The 21,185-nt window shown below is 39.9% G+C and overlaps 1 protein-coding gene across 1 annotated transcript in view; it reads right to left on the reverse strand.

The window, feature by feature from the left end:
• Window positions 1-21,185, reverse strand: part of grik4 (glutamate receptor, ionotropic, kainate 4) — a gene marked incomplete at its 3' end in the record, with an annotated part of 235,141 nt that overhangs the window by 68,036 nt on the left and 145,920 nt on the right. The window contains exon 7 of the mRNA XM_083913261.1: window positions 17,354-17,407. Within this exon, the coding sequence (XP_083769387.1) occupies window positions 17,354-17,407 (54 nt within the window). The remainder of the gene's footprint in view (window positions 1-17,353; window positions 17,408-21,185) is intronic.

A 21,185-nucleotide genomic window follows, 5' to 3' on the forward strand; every position in this document is an offset into this window, starting at 1 on the left:
ACCCATAATACTGATGCAACACAAGTGAAATGAAACCGATGATGAGATGAACTGTTGCTGGGTTCAGTGGGCGGATATTTGAGTTCTAAATTTCAGTTCAGACCAAAGATTCGCGAGGAGTTGAAACTTGCAACTACTTGCAACTTGCTGAAACCTGCCCATTCAGACCAATGAGACAGGACGGTGTATCATTTCGATATCAACGCCTCCCTGTACTTCCATTCTAACCTCTGACTTTTGAGGCTTTTTTTCGTAGCTGGATATAATTTGTAGCAGTATAAAATAGAAATGAGGACAAAGGCAGTGAGATACTTGCCTGCTGCATTTCTATAGAGATGAAACAGAGAAAATACCATTTTATTTCCCTGATCCACTGCTTTGTTCTCTCTCTCTCTATATATATATATATATATATATATATATGGTTATTTAATTCAATTCAATTCATTCTGTTTTTTTAAAAAAGAATATTTAGTTGTTTTCTGCTTTGTACAGATTTTTTTTAATATTAATGGAGGATATCTCAGTTATCCTACAGCTGATATTTCTGTCCTCAGTGGCCAACAATGTGAAGCACTGTTTGAAAATGATTTTGATTTACTTGGTTTATTATGTCATTGAGCCTTCATCTTTATCTTCATTTGTCCTATTTTCTTTAGGAAAGAATGTAAGTGTGAGTATTGTCCTATAAATTATTTGTGCTGCTCTCAGCCCAGACCAAAATGTAGCCAATTCTGCTACAATTTAATTGAATCAGCAGGGTTTTCTGCATTGTGATGGGAATGAAAGCTGTTGAGCATACAGTATGCTCAGGCATTAACAGCACAAAAACAGAAATGAAAGCCATCTAGTTAAGGAAATCACATTCAGTGTGATAGCAAAACACATTCCCAAATCATCTGCAGCACACAGTCTTAGGAAGAAGAACATTAGGAGTGTCACCTAGAGGTGCATCTTCATTAACGCAATAAAAAGCTTATTGAGGTCTCAGTGTCCAAATATGTTTAGTGATCTTATTAAAGTATTATGACTTAATAACAGACCTGTATGTCAAATATCGAAGAGAAACTGCATAGAGGCAAACTATTTTTTTCCCTCACTAATCCTGATTGGATATGGCTAGCTCAGCTTGATCGTGTATTGACCTCCTCTCTGGGTTTGTTTGTCAAAGTGATAATCAGAATACAAAAACATGTATGAGCTTCATCAAAATGAAACTTCAATCAAGCTGATTAAATCTGCCAAGTGATGGACAAGTGAGTTATACTAATGACTTTGTGGTAGGTGTTATATGTGTTAGAATACAAGAGCACGTTGATTTATAAATGAACATGAACATACACACTTAAATAAAGCACACTTTGATGGTTAGCTAAAGAGTGGTCACAGGAGGGTAATTAGGGTAACTGACAAATAGAAAGTACGGCTTTCTGGTACTGTTTTAAAGCTAAAAAGTTAGAAGACGCAAACACATGCTCACAGTGAAAACTAATTTGATTTATTTCCGTCAATTAGAAATGAACATTCTCATTAGCATTCACATCCCTGCAAAGCCACAAAGATGCTGGTATTTAAGAAGGGTAAAAGTGAGACACTTTACAGAAGCAAAGCAGAAGTGGTGTTAAAAGTCAAATGATTTTTGACTTGTGGTAACTTTGAGTTGGCAACCTTCCAGTTTATTATACAGCACATGAGAGGTTCAATATAGATGAGCAGGGAGAAGGAGGAATATGGGCAGCAATGGGAAGAGAAATAAGACCTGGGAACTTAATAAGCAGCAAAGACATGAGGAAAAGGAAGAAATGGAAGGGAGGAAGTTCAGGGATGACATTGGCAACCAGGTGGACACTGGATTGTGGGATGATGTCAGTAAAAAAGAAAGTTCAAGGGCATAGAAATGAAGTCAGGTATGATATACAAGTCAGCAAGCAATTTCAACTTTCCAGAGACGACCCTACAGTAAGCTGTGACTCAAGCCCTGGGATTTGGAAGATAATAGGCTGTAATACAATTGTCAACAGTGAGTCATCCAGACATGGGGCTCAGAGGCAGAGCTCGTAGTAATAGGGCTGACACAGAGTAATCAATATGGTAGAACTCCTCATACATACAAAGGTCTGAGTCTGAGAGGTGGAACACTACACTAAATTGTTTGCCTTCATTTACACAAACATCCAGCTGCCATCCCTCAATCTGTAAAGATAAAAAAACAGACTGGAACTTCAAGTCTCATAATTTTATGGTAAACAAGCCTTCCTCAGAGTATGTTTTTAATATCGCTGGAAAGTCATGTTAGGGGTGATAAGGCAAGAAGGCCTGACTCAGATATTAAACATGCCAGTTCTTTGGCAGTCTCTCATCTCCACTATCATAAGGCAGCCAAAAAAAAACAGCTCAACATTAAAATACATTTTCCTTCTTTATAGGCTGGCTTTGGATCGAAATAATGTCAGTGCTCATTAAAAATCAGAATCCTTTCTATTACACAAACTCTCTTTATGAATCCCGATCAATTTATAATGTTTTGAACATGAAGAGACCTCACGTCCAACCTGTTAACCCTCAAAATTAGAGATAAATGATTTATGAATGCCCTTCATGAACACGGATATGCATGCCAATGGGTTTGCAATTCTTCTCTTTTTGTGTGAGAAAATAGCAAAGTCATTGCACAGGACTTAAAAGAGACATTGTGAGGTAGGCGACCAAAGTACTCTGCAGGTTACCACTTACTACTAACAGTTACATTAATTTTCTTTCAGGGGAAACACATGCAAGGAATTTAGAATATAGTTTTTATTTTTATACATGCTCAGTAAGTGATGAAAAGGTGACTGAAGCAGAGGACTGCATGGCTTGTCACCAACAAAACCAAAAATAACGCATCATAATGGCAAAACCTTACAGAAGCTATTTACATTCAATAATGGTGAGCCCACAATAGAGAAATTAATGTTTTAATAAAGAAGACTGTCTTCAGTATAAGGCAATAAATAAATGATTAAGACATGAATGAGACTCAGATTATTAATCATCCGTCTAATCTGATACGGAGCATAATGAACTGTTTGTAAGTGTAAATGGAGCGTCTTACTCAGCCTTTGTATCAAAGAAGTATGCATATTCCAATATTGAAAATGTGTATTTTATTTTATTGTAATTTAAGCTGCATACGTTCTATGTAAGTGTAGACATTCTGACTTTTGCATGGATAGTATGGTCTAATAAAGTTAACTGCTGTCTTCAAGGAAAAGTGACTTTGTACAGTAGATGAGCTTTTTTTTAACATTCAAATCCAGAGACACAGTATATTCTCCATGGTGTGTAAACTAACAAACTTGCCAGGGGGCAATATCAGTACCCTTAAAGTGATTCCAATACAGTACTTTATTTGATACCTTTTTTTCTCTATTTCATATCATAATGTAAATGGAAGCAACCAATGACATGTCAGATAAAATTGAAGAACGCATGCAGTGACTGGCTGCAAGCTTAACCATACAAATAGTCATTTTTATTCCAGGTACAAAAAGGATTAAATGCAGGTATCATTTGACTGGAGAAATTTTGATGCTACTTGGTACTGGGTAACTTTGGTTTATACTTACTTACTTAAAGTTATAATCCATAAGATTTTCATTAAGTTAATTGTCTTTTTTAGTTACTATCTATTAAAGAGTGACCTAAAACGATGGTGATTGATCATGTGACCCACTAATGGAAGCACTTGTACTTGCCTTTTTCTGATTATTCCAACCTGTGTGTCTGTGGTGACATTCCCTCACTAAATTCAAATATGCCGCTGTGTTAGTGATGCTGCTGACAGCGGTTGGTCTGCCGCTGGAGCTTCTCACTGCCGGTTATGCTGTGTTTCATTATAATCAGGACATTTCCACTTCTGAGTCAGGCTTGTAGTAAGGGCAGAAGTGTAATAGGAACATGTGTGTGTGTGTGTGTGTGTGTGTGTGTGGATTTAAGAGGATAACATATAGGGGAAGGACAGGAAGTAGAGAGGTGAATGTGTGTTAATAAAGAACAAAAAGTCAACACACAGAGACCGTGAATGCAACAAGATGGAGGGCTCTGAAAGAACAGGCTCACCTGCATTGACATCTTTCCTCAAAAGAGGCCGCTAGCAACAAGGTATCTCAAATCGTACGGATTATGACTTTAAAGGTACTGAATACTACAGTGTATATGCAACTATACAATGCTTCAGCTGTCAAAGTGTAGACTGGATTGGCTTTAACCTCTTGTGTCAAGTACTAATCACAATTTCAGATATTTTTCCATAGGTGACTCGGCTGGGAACCTGAGGGTCGCCGGTTCGAGTCCCAGTGTGGACCATAAATGGAGTGTGGACTGGTGGCTTGAGAGGTGCCAGTTCATCTCCTGGGCACTGTCGAGGTGCTGTTGAGCAAGGCACTGAACGGCTCGGGGCGCCGATCCATTGGCAGCCCCCTCGCTCTGACATCTCTCCATTAATTGCATGTATATAGGTCCTGTTTGTGCATGTGTGTGTATTTCGGGCCTGTGTGTGTGTAACATGATTAATAACAGAGTGAAAAAATTGAATTTCCCCTTGTGGGATTAAGAAAGTAATTCTTCTTCTTCTTCTTATCTAATCAGGAGCTGATGACTTTAATCACAGATAAAATTAGTGTGCAAGTGTCTTTTATTTTGTAATTTCTCAAGTTACTGACTACTCAAGTATTTTCAGTAAATACTTTTGTGCTCTTACTCAAGTAGGTATTTTGGGAACTACTTTTACTTCTACAAAAGTGCTTCTCTTTTTGCAAATCAAAAGTACTTTTACTGAAGTAGAGTTTTTGGCAACTCTATCCACCTCTGAGTTTCCTTCAACCTGCTGTAGCTCAACTTGATCTTGAAAATACTTTGAGATGTATAATTCAGAAACTACTTTTTTGGTTTACAGTGGGAATACATACATTTTCTGCCTTAAAATAAGTTGTCCTACCAAAAAAATATTCACAGTTCTCTTTGCAGCACCAAAAAAATAAAAGTCATTCTTAGGGAAGTAATTTGGCATCTTTGCATTACAAATGAGTTGCAAGCAGACATTATTTGGTGAAACACACTTGTTGTGACATAATAATGACATAGTTTATATTCTGGCTTGATGCAGCTCTCTGTTGTCAACGTCCACGTAGCCTATTACCTTTTCTATTACTCAGTTGATTGATTCCCAAACTCTGTGTCTAAACAGGAAAATATGAACTTTACATAAGCCGTGGAGGGGAATTAATTAAATCCCAATCATTTTCACAGTTACAGTGGCTGCCCTCTTAAGCAGTTTGACTGACAAGACTTTTTTTGGGGGGTGGGGGGGATAAATCTTCTGTGAACACCAGAGATGAAGGAAGAGGTTGATTTGAAGTGTTTTTCTTGTTTTGTTGGAAAGAAAAAGAAGGGATGTTCCCGCAATTCATTCACATTCAAAGATACTGGACAATAAAATTTACCATAACAATAAACTTGTGAAATTGAATTCTGTATCATCCAGACAATATTGTTATCAATGCCAGACTCCCCCAAAGAGAAATGCAGAGTATAAGAGAGAGACACACTTAGAGACAGAGAGAGAGGCAGGTTTTGGCATTAAGGAAAGAGGAAGCAGCAGAGAGGACAAGGACAGACATCAACTACTTTCTATTAGAGCAGCGGGCAAAACATCTTCCTCAAACTTAGTGAAAGAAAAATAATATTTAGAGTAAGAGAGACGGAGCGAAAATTGGAAAACTATGTTTGTGTAGGTCAGGGAGGAAGGCGTATATGTCATCTGTTTTTCATTGCCACATTCAATTATAAAGCATTTTATCATTTCACAATGTTGGGAGGAATAATTAGAAGCATGGAGCATGTCGAGCCTAGAACCCCAACTGGCCGAGAACAAATGGTGGGGAGCACGGCTGTGTGGGAAAGAATAGGGATTAACTAGTGAATAACAGCGTCAGCCATGCTTCAAAGTAAAAACCTTACTCCCCTCATCACCCTTTTATACAAAACTGCCAATCAGAACAGAGAAAAAGAAAAAGTAAGTTAAAATTAATGTGTTTTGTTAGCATAAGAACAGCCCCTTTCTACACCACAGTCTGTAGTTTATGACGGCAGAAGGCAAAAAATACACTTATTATCAGGAAAGCAGACAGACACTGAGGTCGATAAACAGGCCAAGATCTTATGACTGTATGTATGTGAGTGGGCGGTTTTATTCATTTAAGTTTGATCATTCATCTGTGCGTGTGTGTGTGTGTGTGTGTGTGTGTGTGTGTGTGTGTGTGTGTGTGTGTGTGCACGTGTGCATGTGCGTGTGTGTGTGTGTGTGCGTGTGACAGTCAGGAAGCACTGGCAGCTCTTCAGGCACGGATGCATGACAATGACTGCAGTGACAAGAGGGATCATGGGTGTGTGGACGGGAAATGGAACATGAAAAAAAACAAAAAACAGACAGTGGTATGTGCGTGTGTGTGTGTGTGTGTGTGTGTGTGTGTGTGTGTGTGTATGTATGTGTGTGTGTGTGTGTGTGTGTGTGGGGGGGGTGGGTGGACTGATGGCCCTCGCTTTGAAAAGAGGGATAATATGACAGCCAGCAATGTGTATCAGAGCATTTTGTGGGGATGCTGGTTTGTGTGTGTGTTAAAGTGAGAAAGAGAGTCGGCATGCTTTCATCAAGACTCAAAATGACATCACAAAGTGAAAGTGTGGCGTGTGAGGCGCTGCTGGGCCTGATCCCGTGCTTGCCTAACCTTCAAATGACATTAGCCATCCCGTCAACATATGATGCGTCACATGCATCATAACACAAATATGTGTGTGGCTCTCGTGTGAGTGTAACACTGAGTTCAACCTAAGAAAGCTGCATGATGTCGGCTACTTTACAGAGAGAAAGTGTAAAAGCCCTGCAGAGATCTTCAGTTTCCTTGCACTTCTGTGAAGCATGTTTGTTTTTTAATCTCTCTGTTCTCTGTGACCCAAGGGCCAAGATTTCTATTAGATCATACAATTAAAGCCCAGGATATTAAAGGCTGGTATTAGGTGGATTTAATGGGGAGGGAGGAAAATAAACCGGTGCTGGGAGCTTTATCACATGGAATAAAAGAAACATTGTCTGATACAATCTGACTAAAGCCTTGTGCTCCTTTTGCTACCCATCACCCGTGTGTCTAATTCTGATCAGCACCATCAATTAAAGGGAATGTGTTTCTAGATTAAGCATTGCATTATCCAGGACCAGCGCCTCGGAAATCACAGTGGGGAATTAATGTAGCGAGGAACACATAGCCGGTTTCAGAGAATGCTATGAGTTGCAACTATCTGAAGCATATGGCTCTTCAACAAAGGGACAGGCAAACAAAAAAATCCTCCTTTGCCCCAGGCAACATCCACTGAAGATCATTAGAGCTAATGATGGTCAATGAATAGTCATTCTTTCACATCCATCTTCTCCATAGAGGCTGTAGTAATAAATGGACTGGTTGGATGCAATGTATCCATCCATCCATCTTCAACTGCTTGTCCCCTGCGCATCAGGTGTGAGGCGGGGTACACCCTGGACAGGATGCCAGTCTATCACGGGACACATAGAGACAAACAGAGACAGACAACCATTCACACTCACATTCAATCCTATGGGCAATTTAGAGTCATCAATTAACCTAACACGTGTATGTCTTTGGACTGTGGGAGGAACATGCAAACTCCACAAAGAAGGGCAGGAACCAGGAACCCTTTTGCTGTGAGGCGACTTTGCTAACCACCACACCACCTAGATGCAATGCATAAGCAACAAAAACAAACAGACACAACGTGTTTAAATTAACGGGAGGATGACAGAGAAGATGCAAACAACTTGTTTAGTTATGAAATACTCTCATCTATATATTCCACAGCTTGAAACGTGAGACGTGCAATCACTGAAATGCGGCGCAATTCCATAAATAAACACATCCAAAATGAAGACTGAAAGCAGTCAAATCCATAAGTGGGCATAACAAAAGCCATGACTCGCAACGGGTAGCTGCGTGAGAACGTTGATGAGCGTCTTGAGAGGATTCAGGGGAAACAGATTAGGCAGGGGAGCAGTCTGGCAGATCGTTAGTCAGGGATGTCAGGACCACAGATAAATGAAGTGTCAGCAGAGGAGGGAGACAGGAGAAAGGAAATGGTTGGTGAAAATAGGGGGAGACAAGAAGAAAAGAGACAGCGGGAGTGGCAGATGCAGAAAGAATGGACTAAATAAGACAATTTAATATTTAAAAGCCATTAAAAAGCATGGCAATGAATGAATTAGATTACAAATTGCAATGTTGTTGTATAACACTAGCAATAACATTAGGTAAGAGTTTCTATTTTCAGAATTGAGTACGTTATCTAATGTTAATACATGCATAATTCATCTTGCATGCCCTTTTTAAGAAGTCCATATATTTATCATCACTTTCAGTAATAATGCATGATTTATTATAACCAGTTACAGCTTAAATTATTCAGAAACTATTCAATAGGTAGACTGTATGTAATTGTTATGTATTATGAATATGACAGAATGTTTGTTTGATCTTCTATTCTGGATCTGTTTGTGTGAACAAAAACTGTTTACTACATGTCATCATTTGTGACGCTAACAAGTGTCTGACATTGTTTCTCTTGTCTTAAGTCTTAAGTATTTTGTGAAGTGCTATAATTAAGCGAGAGAGGGAGAGGGAAGAGAGGGAGAGGGAAGAGAGAGGGAGAGGGAAGATATGAAACACATATCTTGATCATCGGATTAAAGATACTGTAGTTTTGTGGTGCATGTATTTGAGCTGAGCTTGTGCCAGAATGTCACTGTCTTTATATTATATACAAATACAAAATCTTCACTGAAGAAAGTGCTTTAATTGTTTCAACACACTGATATTAATGGGGTTTACTTACATATTTCATCACAGTGATGGCACAATCATGTACCTTGAGTATATTAAAACAATGGGCATAGAGAGAGACAAAGCCTGCATTTCAACAAAAGATATTTACACAACAACAGCGACAATATGAACAGAGTTGCAGGTCAAACTATTCACAAAAGGTCCAACCCAAATGATCAGCAGGAACACAAGGAATCTGCCAACACCTCTGTAGATCCGCAGATTTAAACAAATAGGAAATGTTTATGTTAATATGTTACACATATCCACAGCAAGGAAAAACACTGTAGGTGCAACCGGCACCCCAAAGATGATTGTTCATTTTTGGATTAACGTGAACTTTTAGTTGATTATGAGAAGGCCTCAGCCTTGCTCAAACAGGAACGAATAGGCCGAAAGCCTGGGAGCCTTTGTCCCTGAGCACATTGTCACAAACAAAGGCCTGTCATGCACTCTCCCCAACAGGTCACATCCAGGTCTGATTCTCCAAGGGACCCCCAAACTGTCAGTTCATTGGCTAGCCTGACCTCTGGTGATGACATCATCAGTGTCTATAGAAGTGTAGGACACCCCTTCCTTCTCTCTCTTGGATTCCTCTTCCTTGGACCCTCGTCGAATCTCCACACTCAACTTGACGCTCTCCTGCCAGATCCAGGGACCAGCTGCCCGCTGTCCCTCGGCCCTGAAAATGGCCTGTATGGTGTAGGATCACTGGAAAAGGTAACCAACTCAACTGAGCAGAACAAAGAGCGATCTGAGTCCTCTTTTGGAGGACATCAACTAAGACAAGAACCTTTCTTCAACCAGCTTCCTTCACAAAACCAGCCACTGGCATTGAGCAACAAAACATCTCCCACCTCATGGACTGGTAACTAATCACCAACTGGGCATTACTACACGTTATAGGACTGTATGAACGGCTAGATAGAATTGTAACTTTGTTATAACCTGAATAAGAACTCCTGAGATCTTCAGCCTGCTGGCCTTTGTGTAACTTAAATGTTCACACCATCCCTGCAGGGGTCTAAGCGCCGACCTCTCTTCTTTGTTTCACACACACACTCACACACACACGCACGCACGCACGCACACACACACACACACACACACACACACACACACACACACACACACACACACACACACACATTTGCTGTTAGCTTTAGTTAGTTTATTGTGTTTGGTTTGTTCGTTTAATAATTTGTTAATAAATGTTTTTGTTTACCATATGTCTGTTTGTTTAATATTACACAAAGATGAATGAGCCAGCCTCTACTAAGAAAATAACTTTTAAATCCTTCAACTGATTAAACTATTACATTTATCGGTGTTCAACCCTTAATTGGTAGTTTAATATATTTAATGAGACTTAGCTGTCACTCCGTCTATGATGGTGATGCCCCGAGGAACTCTGGTTTAACTAGAGTAAATTGAATTATTATCTTTGTTAATTTTTAGTTATAACTAATATTTACTTGATTAAAGATAAGTTTATTGAGAAAACTCAATCTCATAATCTGAACGTGAGTCAAGGCCCTACATTTAATTGGTTCTCTGTGTGAAGTTTTAATAAATTAAAGTTATTCATTTTTTAGAAATTTTTCCTTATTAATTTTCTTTATCAAATATTTCATTTGATAGTCACACTATTGATCCAATTAACCTAAAGTATCCACAACACATTCTTCTAAATTCAGCCGATTTTCATTCTGAAATATTTACAGCGTTATGTTTAGCTAATAGGAGGGGACTGTATACGGTGACTAACCCAAGTAACTTATGTCATGTTTCTTCTGGTAGAACATTTTATATTTTGAATCTATTTTACAGAACTCAGGTTGTGAGGTCAGGTTTCCAACGTAGTGCATGGTAGTGGGAGCTGATCTGAAATTCAACACTGACCACAGTATCTACTTTTCCTCAAATTAACAAAAAAAAACAACCCTGCAAAACCCTCCGGTTAAATTTCTTATTCCATCATGAAATTATAACCACAGCCAAACTCTTGACACCAATTTAGATGGATTAGATGCTCCTTTGATCAGAATGAACAGTGGATGTTGCCACCCAAGATACATAGTTTTGAATGATCAGTGACTCTGATGGGAACCTCAAACTGTAGCATAAAAACTACTTAAATGAGTTAGGTAGTTTTTAAATAACAGACGTCAGCAGATCTGCAAGTGAATTATCTTTGTGTTGGTAATAATTCTGTATTTAGTTTAGTTAATGGGTAGGCACACATTGACAAACACTATTTTAAATTAGAGATAGCAGCGAAGCTTGTTGCTACCTGAAAAAACAACCTTTCTGAACTGTCTTATGGTAAACACACACCACACAATAATAAAACATCAGACAATTAAATAAAATGACAGCTGCCTGTCTTTATTATAAGTTTGTGATACTCTAACAGATAAACACATGCTGTCAATCGCTCTGTCTGGGCAGAAATAATTAAATCCATATTTTTTTTTCAGTGCAGAATTATTTTTGCCCCACAGTATTTGACCTAAATACAAGTAATAAGACTGTTAGGAAGGAGTAAATGTATCAGGTCACAGGTCGTCTAATGTAAAAGCTTTTTCAGGGGAAAAAATGAAAGAAGTGATAAGCGTAACCTTTAAATAGACTTCAGAAATGTTATTTGCCTCCTGAGTTAATGGAAAAATCTGTACCGGAACAGCTGCTACCATTAAGAGTGCACACGAATGCAAGAAAAGATTAGTAACCTTACCATCATCTTCATCATCTATTTTGCTTCCTGTATCAATCCAATGAGTCGTCAATGTAAGGTATGTATAAGTCAGTATAAGTCAATATTTTAGTATTCCGTTTGGTCTATATAAGCTTTAAAACATTTTTGGGGAAATTTACCTTGTTCTTATCTGCTGCTCCTAAGGTTACATTTAGGCAGCTGAATATACTGTAAACCAGGGGTCTGGAAATTTTTTAGACAAAGGACCCCTCGGCTGAAAGAGAGACGGAGTAGGAATATTGTATAAAATGAAGTTGCATAAACTGTGCCTACAATAATGTGTAAGGCGGCCTACAGTTGATACCTTTTTATGGTGCATACAATACTGAGCTATTCAAATCATCATCTGTAGGTAAATGGAATCTCTCTTTCTTTTCTGAAAAAATGCGCTGTTAAGTGTGTTCCTGATATTTACTGACCATGTTCTAATGTCATTTTTTTTCACACACATGGGCTGGCTAGATTGGCTCGGTTTGACTCGGCCCATCAGACCTGCAGGGACTCACATTTCCATTACAACAGGGCTAGCTGCTTGAAGGTCTGTCTTCAGTGGCGTGGTTTTTCGGGGCTATGGCTCTATCGTAGCTCTGTGTATTTCTGCTGTCTATAGTTTCAGAAAATGTACCTCAATTCCTGTTCTCGCAACGTCTGCTATTGCTATTAGAAAGCCAGCAAGTGAGTGGTCAAAGAGCTGCTGCGAAACAGTAAAATGGTAAATGTAAAATATAGCTTCATGTCTTCCAAACACTCAAGGCACTTTTTTGTCACATTCACCCTCATTCGTACACTGATGGCAGAGACTGCCATGCAAGGTGCCACCTGCTCATCAGGATATAATCTAATCATTCAGACACACATTCACACACTGAGGCACAGCCTTTGGGAGCCATTTGGGGTTCAGTGTCTTGCCCAAGGATACTTCAACATGCGGACTGGAGGAGCCGGCGATCAAACCAGCAATCTTCCGATTAGTGGCAACCTGCTCTACCTCCTGAGCCACTATGTATAAACACATTTCTTTCCCCCTAAGTCCCCTGTTATGTTGTTAATTAAAAGCCTTTCTGGTAAAGCAGCAAAATCAGGAAAAAGTTTTTCATCAGCAGTAACTCAACATGACTCCTACGCAGCTGAACATGAAACATAAAGGAGATGTCTAAAAGTACAAATAGAGAAACTAAACTGCAAACCACATATTCAGTTAGAAGCTACAAAAGTACTGAGAGCTGAACACAGAGACTTTTAAGTCTTTTTCTCTGCTTTCCTGGTGCACAGACATGGGTTGAGTTTCGCTGCACAGCTTTCGCGGCGATGGCACGTCACCCTGGCCCGCTTGGAGGTGCATCAGGCACTTTGGCCTTACTCTAGAGAACGTCCATCTTGGAAAGGCTAGCGCGCTAAAATGGTTATGTTAATGGGAAACGCAAATCAGTGTGGCATGGTTTGGCCTGGCACGGCCAAAAGTGCCCATGGAGAAATCAGCATCCACTTCAGCAGGTGCTTAGGGAGTTTAAACCTTTCAACAAAGCTAAACAAAATCATATTCTTTGTATGAGCACTCAACACCCAGAGCCACTTATATTTTTTCACCTCACTATGACAACAGCACATTACATCCTGCTTTGGCACTGGCCGATGCTGTCATTTGAACAATGGCCGATGCTGTCATTGTTCTGGACAGGATGGTCTCATGAAAAAGTGTACTTTAATGAGAGAATTAAAAAGTGACCTAAGCGTTCAATGTATTATTGCTATTTTCTGTGATGTACTTTCACAGCGAGTCTGGGAAATGGACAAACAATGAACTGAACTGTGAGAAAAAATAATGAAACTCGTTCCTATCCTATTGATGTGTACGTGTTGAGCATGGTGCACACGCACCAGAGCCATTGAAAAACACAATGAATAGGATAAATCCCTTATTACGACAACTAAGGAGACAACAGCGCTTCTATTTTTCCACTCACAGCTTCTGCATTATATCTTAGGCTGCCCGGAGCACACCGCTGACCATTTTAATGATGTTAGCTGAAGCTATTAATGATACCGTCACTGAGAAATGGCAGATTTTTGGTGATGGTAAAGGAATCATGTAGTATCTACAATGAATCTGTGTGCTATGCTGTGCCCTCCAGCAGACACTAGAGCAGTGAGACGAGGGAGCTTATTTAGTCTAGACACAAAGCAAAAGCAAGCAAGAGAAAATAGAGGTATGATGGCAGCAGCGACTATGTCAAGGGTGGTGGAGGAACACGTGAAGATGGCAGCAGCACACTCTTAATGAGTCATTAATCAGCTTGATATGAATCATCTCTTCAGTGCTATTAAAGCAAAGTGTTTCAAACCTCATTAATTTCCATTTGGGAGCAGCTCTCTGGTAAGTTTACTCTTGCATCAAATTTTCTCCAAGCTGCTATCTTTATGATCTTACAATAACTCTCACTGATCCCTTAGCCTCTATGTGCCTAAACACCATTACTCTCCAATTTTGTGTCAATCCCTTTAATTTCCTGGATGGACGTGCACAGAAATGTTTCGGCGGATTTGACTCATTTCAAACTGTTCTGTCCCCAGTCCACATCCTAATGTTGGCACAATACAAAATGATAAAGCACCCTTAATTTACAAAATATACTATTAATGTAGCATTTATTCAGCCAAATGACATCTTTAGAGTCTATAAAAACACTTGCAAAGGTTGCAGAGGTAACTTTTGTGTACACCTACTGGAGAAGACAAAACATTTAAGTGTGCTTGATATTTCACTCATAATGATTCAGCTGTTGGGCTGCTGCTGCTTCGAAAGCAACTTTGAAAGAAACATTTCCTTATCTGCCACTGTCAGCTCTTTCTCTATCTGCCTCTGTCACCTCTTTTGAGGACATTGTCATCATAAACAATATGCAACAACCAGTATAAAGCATCACCTACAAAGCCACATTAAGTTAACACGTAGCTTTAAGGAACTATGCACTCCACAATGTATAATGCAATGTGAGTAACAATTTATATGCATTAAAGAATTGATGGAAATGGACCCATATTTCCCCTGTATGTTAACTGCATATTAAATGGGAGTGCATTTATATAGCGCCTTTCTAGTTATTTGACCACTCAAATTACAAGGGTCCAAGACTAACAGTTGTAAGAAACTATGCTAATTAACTGAGCAATGAGAACCAATTAACAATTACAGCTTAGTTTGCAGATTTTCCGGAAACCATCACCTTATCGTGGTGGAGAGGTTTGTATGTCCCTGTGAACCTGACGGCTTTGTTGTCTGAAGCCTGGTGCTCCTGGTATGGTCTCCCATGGCAGAGTGGTCTCAGGCGAGGGACCGGACTAAGAATGGTTCAGAAAGACTCCATGGTAAAACAAGAGAGAGGAAGAGAGACCCTGCCCAGTGGAAGACGGAGGGCCGGTGAGCGCCTGGTGGCCGGGTTTGCCACGGAGCCCAACCAGGCCCAGCCCAAAAAAGTGATGAGCCACCTCCCTCCTCTCCGTCCTGTGGGCCCACCACTCACAGGAGGAACCGCTGGGGTCGGATGCCCTGCTGCACAGGTGGCAATGAAGGTGAGGGGCCTTGAAGGACGAGACCCGGGCAGCAGAGGCTGACTCTGTGGCCGTGGAATGTCACCTCTCTGTGGGGGAGGGAGCCGGAGCTTGCACGGGAGGTGGAGTGCTACCAGTTAGATGTGGTGGGGCTTACCTCCACGGAGTCTCGGTTCTGGTACCGTACTCCTGGATATTGGACCCTATTATTCTCTGGAGTAGCCCAGTGTGTGAGGCGCTGGGCGGGTGTGGGGAGACTCACAATGGAGTCTCCCCACACCCAACTGACGATGGAACGTGAGTTTGGCCGGAGAATCGGAGCAGCAGGGGCGGAATTGCAGTCGATCTATCGATCATTGTGACGAAAAGAGAGCTGAGCCGGAAGGCAAAGCTCTCGATCTACCGGTCAAACTTCCTTTGCGTTGAAAGGAGCCAGTTGAGGTGGTTCGGGCATCTGGTAAGGATGCTACCTGGGCGCCTCCCTAGGGAGGTGTTCCAGGCAAGTCCTGCTAGAAGGAGGCCTCGGAAAAGACCCAGGACTAGATGGAGAGATTATTTCTCCACATTGGCCTGGGAACGCCTCGGGATCCCCCAGTTAGAGCTGGTTAATGTGGCCCGGGAAAGGGAAGTTTGGGGTCTGCTGCTTGAGTTGCTGCCCCGCGACCTGATCCTGGATAAGCGGTTGAAGATGAGTGAGTGATGAGTGAGTGAGCTTAGTTTGCAGGCAAACACGCAAACCAACCATAACTTAAATATATATACAGTACTGTGCAGTTTTAGGCAGGCGTGAAAAAATGCTGTAAACGAAGAATACATTAAAAAAAAATGAAATGCATTCAAAAAAAGAAAAATGCTTTGTTCTTCTTCAAAAGAGCTTGAGAAGCACATCTTGAAACCCCAGTCTGCTTTGAAATCTCCGTTTGGAGAAACTTTGCTGATGCAGTATAACTACCTTGTGTCCTGTTGCTGTGCTCAGTCTTGCCATGGTGTGACATGAAACTGTCTTCCACAACCTCACCTGGTAGCAGAGTTTGGCTGTTCCTCACCCAGTTTTAAGCCTCCTACACAGCTCTTTCTGTTTAATTTAATGACCATTTTAACCTACATGTGAAATTGATGATCATTCGCGCCTGTTTTGTATATCTGGTTGATCATATAATGGACTATAATCCTACAAAATCCCTGAATTTGTGTAAGTGTACAAAGTGTAAGAATTGATGTTGGTTTGAAGGCAAAGGGTAGTAAAACCAAACATCAATTTTTATCTTGTTTGCTCACTTTGATTTTTGTGAATTGATAAAATAAACAATTATTATTTATATTTTTGAAAGCATTCTTAGTTTACAGCATTTTTTCCACACCTGCCTAAAATGTTGCACATTACTACAAAACAATGTAAGGGTGGAGGCCAGAGAAGTGGAGGAGGGAGGGGGTGAACATATATATATATATATATATATATACATGTATATATATATATATATATATATACACACTGTATATTATCACCTGCAAAATACTCATACTAAAATTGGGTTAATTCAAACAGAAAGAAATACAGATAGGAAGAAAGGAAGAGAGGAAGGAAGTGTTGGGCTCCTACACAACTCATTCACTGACAGAAATAAATGATGACCAAGGGCGATGACTTCATCGCTCATTCAATGGGACTTGGCAGGCTTTCCTCAATCATACAGTTGTAATACTAAGCAAACTGCAGCAGCAATAACACCAACCATAGTACTTAAAGCAATAATAATAATCATTATTACGCATTTGCTTGGTCCAAGAGTACACCTAAACAAGGGCGTTTGCCCTTGTTTTAGGAGCAGTGACTGGAGCCACTAAAGCCAACACACTCAGTATGCCTCTAATTGGCATTTACATGCAGTGAGGGAGGAGATCGGCTATGCTATAATGTAGCTATGATATAATTCTTCCGTCTCAGCTCCTGTCTGCTTAACAATTACCATTCAATCATGCATTCAAGTTAAGAGCACCAATTAAAGTGTACTATTTGAATACACTACAGGAGCACAGCGGTAGACTGGTGATCTGGTCCTGCAGGTGTGAAATCTATATTGCCTCAAAATACCCACATCATTTCCCTTTTCCTTACCAGAGAGGTGAAGATGTAAGTGTAGTAGACTGACAGCATCCCCAGCTCGGACGCCTGCAGAACAAAAGACAAAAGGGGCAGGGAGGGGGAGATAAAGACAAATGTAAGAGAAAGAAGGTACAAAAGGCACACTAACAGAAATTCGAGGATTGTAGTTTGAACAAAACAATGTAATGATGGAGGTCAGAGAAATGGAGGAGGGAGGGGGTGAACAAAACAGAAAGCAAAGAGAGTGGAGAATAAAGGGGCAGGGAGATAAGTTGAGAGGTCAGTGATTCAGTGTAACTCGAGCTCCACTCTGCAGCAAACAGATCAAATCCACATCTTGATAAGAGCAGACACGTTCTTATCTGACGATGGCTCTCAATGGAGCAATTAATTTTGGAGGCACATTAGTAGTCTGCTCGACACGTCTTACAATTTGATTAAATCAAAGTCAGCGAGGAGCAGTTGTGAAGGACAGGGCGAACTTTTCATAGTTTCATTTCATTAAAGTCATTAGCAAAAAGAAAATCATCAAGCTTCTGTTTAATCACTCTGCGTTGCACATGTAGATATATATATATCAAACCAAACAGTTTCCAAGAACATTCTCTTTGTCCGAGAAGGTTTTCACACAAATCATATTTGAACTCTGTGTGAAATTCTTCTTTAGCATGAGTTAACCCTCATGCTCCTTCTGAGACGCCACACAGAAATGATCTTTTACACCTGGCTGCACAAAGGTTTCCAAATTTTCATAATGAAACGCTTTCACGCTGACACTTTTCTAAGGTTGTGTACTGTAGCATCAGAAAGAGTTTAATAACAGATATTTAGCTGTCATATCTGCAAAAAGTGTAACCTCTTTGTGGGTGTTTGTGTGCCAGTAGGAGTCTATGTCACCAAGTTGTTTAATATTCAGCTTAAGTGTTCTGCAGAAGCATAAATAACAAAACAGGAAGATGTAGAAAAGTAACACTTAGAAAAGCAAAATGTAACAAAAATTCTTAAACATCCAGTAACTTTCTATGAACACCACATCTATAGTGCATTTTGAGGGCATTCATAGTAAATTATAATGCATTGATAATGCTTTAAAATTACACTAATAAACACACATAATGCTTCCTGATGCACTATATCAATGGTAATAAAACATTATAAATGTGACTTATAATGATTAATAAGTTCAAGTGTCTTATGGACGTTCGTGACTTATCATAAACTAGAGGTTGACTAATGGGTCTTATAAAACATGACTATGTATTCCCACCTATACATATCTTAACAATCAACTGTAGTATGATGCTATAATTGATCCCGACTCTCTGCATTTTGGCGTCTTACACCTCAAACACTTACGGTGTGATGCAGCGTGGATTCTTTAAATGCATAAATGCATTATACTATACATTATACTTCGCACCAACAATGAAACCTGTACTTCACTTTACTTAAAACATGCAATAACTTATGATACGACATGGACTATTATAGTAAACTATGAGTCCTTACTACAGTACAGCAGATTGTTGAAGTGTGTAAAGGTAGTCATAATGTATTATAAGTCAACCTCTAGTTTATAACTAGTTAATAGCATCCATAAGAGACTTCATTATAAGTCACATATATAATGTTTAATGACTGTTGATATAGTGCATCAGAAAGTAATATGTGTGTTTATGTGTGTTTAAGTGTAGTCATGAAGCATTATGATTGCATTATCATTCACTATGATTGTCCTCATAATGCACTGTAGATGTGGTCTTCTTTGAAAGTGTTATCAAACATCCAAGTTCATGCACAAACTACCTCTCATGATGTCTTCATAAAGTGTGAGTATATTTAGGGAGCTATTACTCTGAAACTTGCATAATTATTTGTTCGAGTAGTTTGTAATCCTCTGCCCTGGGGTTACACACAGTATGTGAAGCTAGCTAATGGCACAACGTGTTTGGAATTTTCCCCCTGTTAACAGTGCATTCATGCAGCAAATAATACTTAAACACGGCATCTTTTTCTTGGGTGACCTGTGCCTTTAATAACTTACCAAACAGAAACTTACATTATGACCTAAATCGCTTTTAGTTGCTGCCTACATCCCGTTCGAAATACATTATACAACCAAAACAAGCATCTGATGAAAAATATCCCTGTGGCTTCCTTTCACTGCATTCATAAGTTCAAGTCACAATACGCTTCCCTGTCTTTTTCCCCACTTTTTGATCTCCTTGTTGTTTTTCTTCATCTTTTTGGTCCGAGTGCACACTGCATGCACTGCTCTCGTATACTGGACTCACTATCTATCCCACATTGGTTGTGTATAGCTTTGCACAACAGTGGAGGCCTGACTGACTGAGATTACATTCAGAATGCTAACACTGCTGACCTAAACCCCTATGAATGCTAAAACCTCTGAGAGCGAGACCTTTGTCTGACAAGGGTTTAATGCAAGATGTAAACAGACAAATAAGGAGGAATGTCTTGTATGACAAAGGGCGATTTTGTCCCTTCAGACAAACTGGGCACTCTTATCATCATCATCATCATCATCATCGTCATCTGAGAATGGCATATATGCCGGCGCACAGCTTTGATATGTTTGGCAACTAGGCACTCCACATGAGAGGCAGGACTGCCAACTTTCCACCACCCTGCTGCACGATTGTCTCTTGACAGACAGAGACAGACAGACAGTGTGACACATAGAGGAGATTAAAAAAAGTGAGGGATGAGAGAGGGACGGGTGTACTGTACAAGACAACATGAGGAAGTAAGGGTGAGGAAACAAAGTGAAATCGTCTTCTCTGGGGCAGAGAGCAGAGAGCAACTCCATATTGTAACTGAAGAGACAGATGGAGGGAAATGGTGAACAGAGAAAAAGAAGAAAAAAAAAACATCCCACTGTGGGCTCCCGCTGCTCTGTGGCCAAGGGTGGCCAAGGTTGTCATGGTGACTGGATGACCACTAATGGCAGCCTGAACACTTGATTGAGGTGAGAGATTGAATCTACTGTGAGACTGAGAGAGAATATGGGAGAACCAAGAGAAACACCTCTCCTCCTCCTTCTTACAACCCCCTTTTGTCACCAGTCATTGCCATCTCCACTTGAACCTTCCATCGATCGTCTTATAGAAATAATGTGTGTATTAATTACCAAGAGGCCAAATGCTGCTGCCGAAGACCCTCACTTCTTCGGCATTCACAATGACCTAAATTGATGCCACTAAGACTCTTTATAAACATGAGTATCCAATCTGCAGAAGTTTCTGCAATATGTTGAAGTCAAGGTTTTATTCACGTCCAGAGACGTTAATTAGTCGTGTGTGCCTTCAGCAGAGAAACATAGAAAGGTCAAACTGTTATGTAGTGCTCAGTAAAGTCATCAGAAAGTTTCTCACAGTACTGAACTTTATGGATTTGCATGCTACATTTAGTTGTATCTCTTTGTGGAAGATGTTTTGAAAAGGAGCCAACAGATGGATAACAGATAAGAAGGACATAAAAGAAAGAGTCCATTTGATATGCATCAATGACTGACAGTACAGAACAGCTTGTTTTAATCAACAACACACACTGTATCAAAAAGTAGACAAAAGGACTCCTTCATTTGTGTTGGTCCTTTATTCACACTAATCCATGTAGCTGTGCAGTAAAAATCATTTATGGAACATGAATCATTTGAATACAACTTGATTAAATGATCCCACCCACATAAATTGATGATGAACAGGTTTGTTTGAAAAGATTGTCTTAATTCCTTTTATTCTGAAGTAGTCTGTAGACTCTGTGACCCTGTCTTTTAAAAGCTGTGCCCACTGCCAAAAGTGCATACATACAGGAAATCTGT

This window comes from Echiichthys vipera (genome assembly GCF_963691815.1).
Source record: "Echiichthys vipera genome assembly, chromosome: 5".
Lineage (NCBI taxonomy): Eukaryota > Metazoa > Chordata > Actinopteri > Perciformes > Trachinidae > Echiichthys > Echiichthys vipera.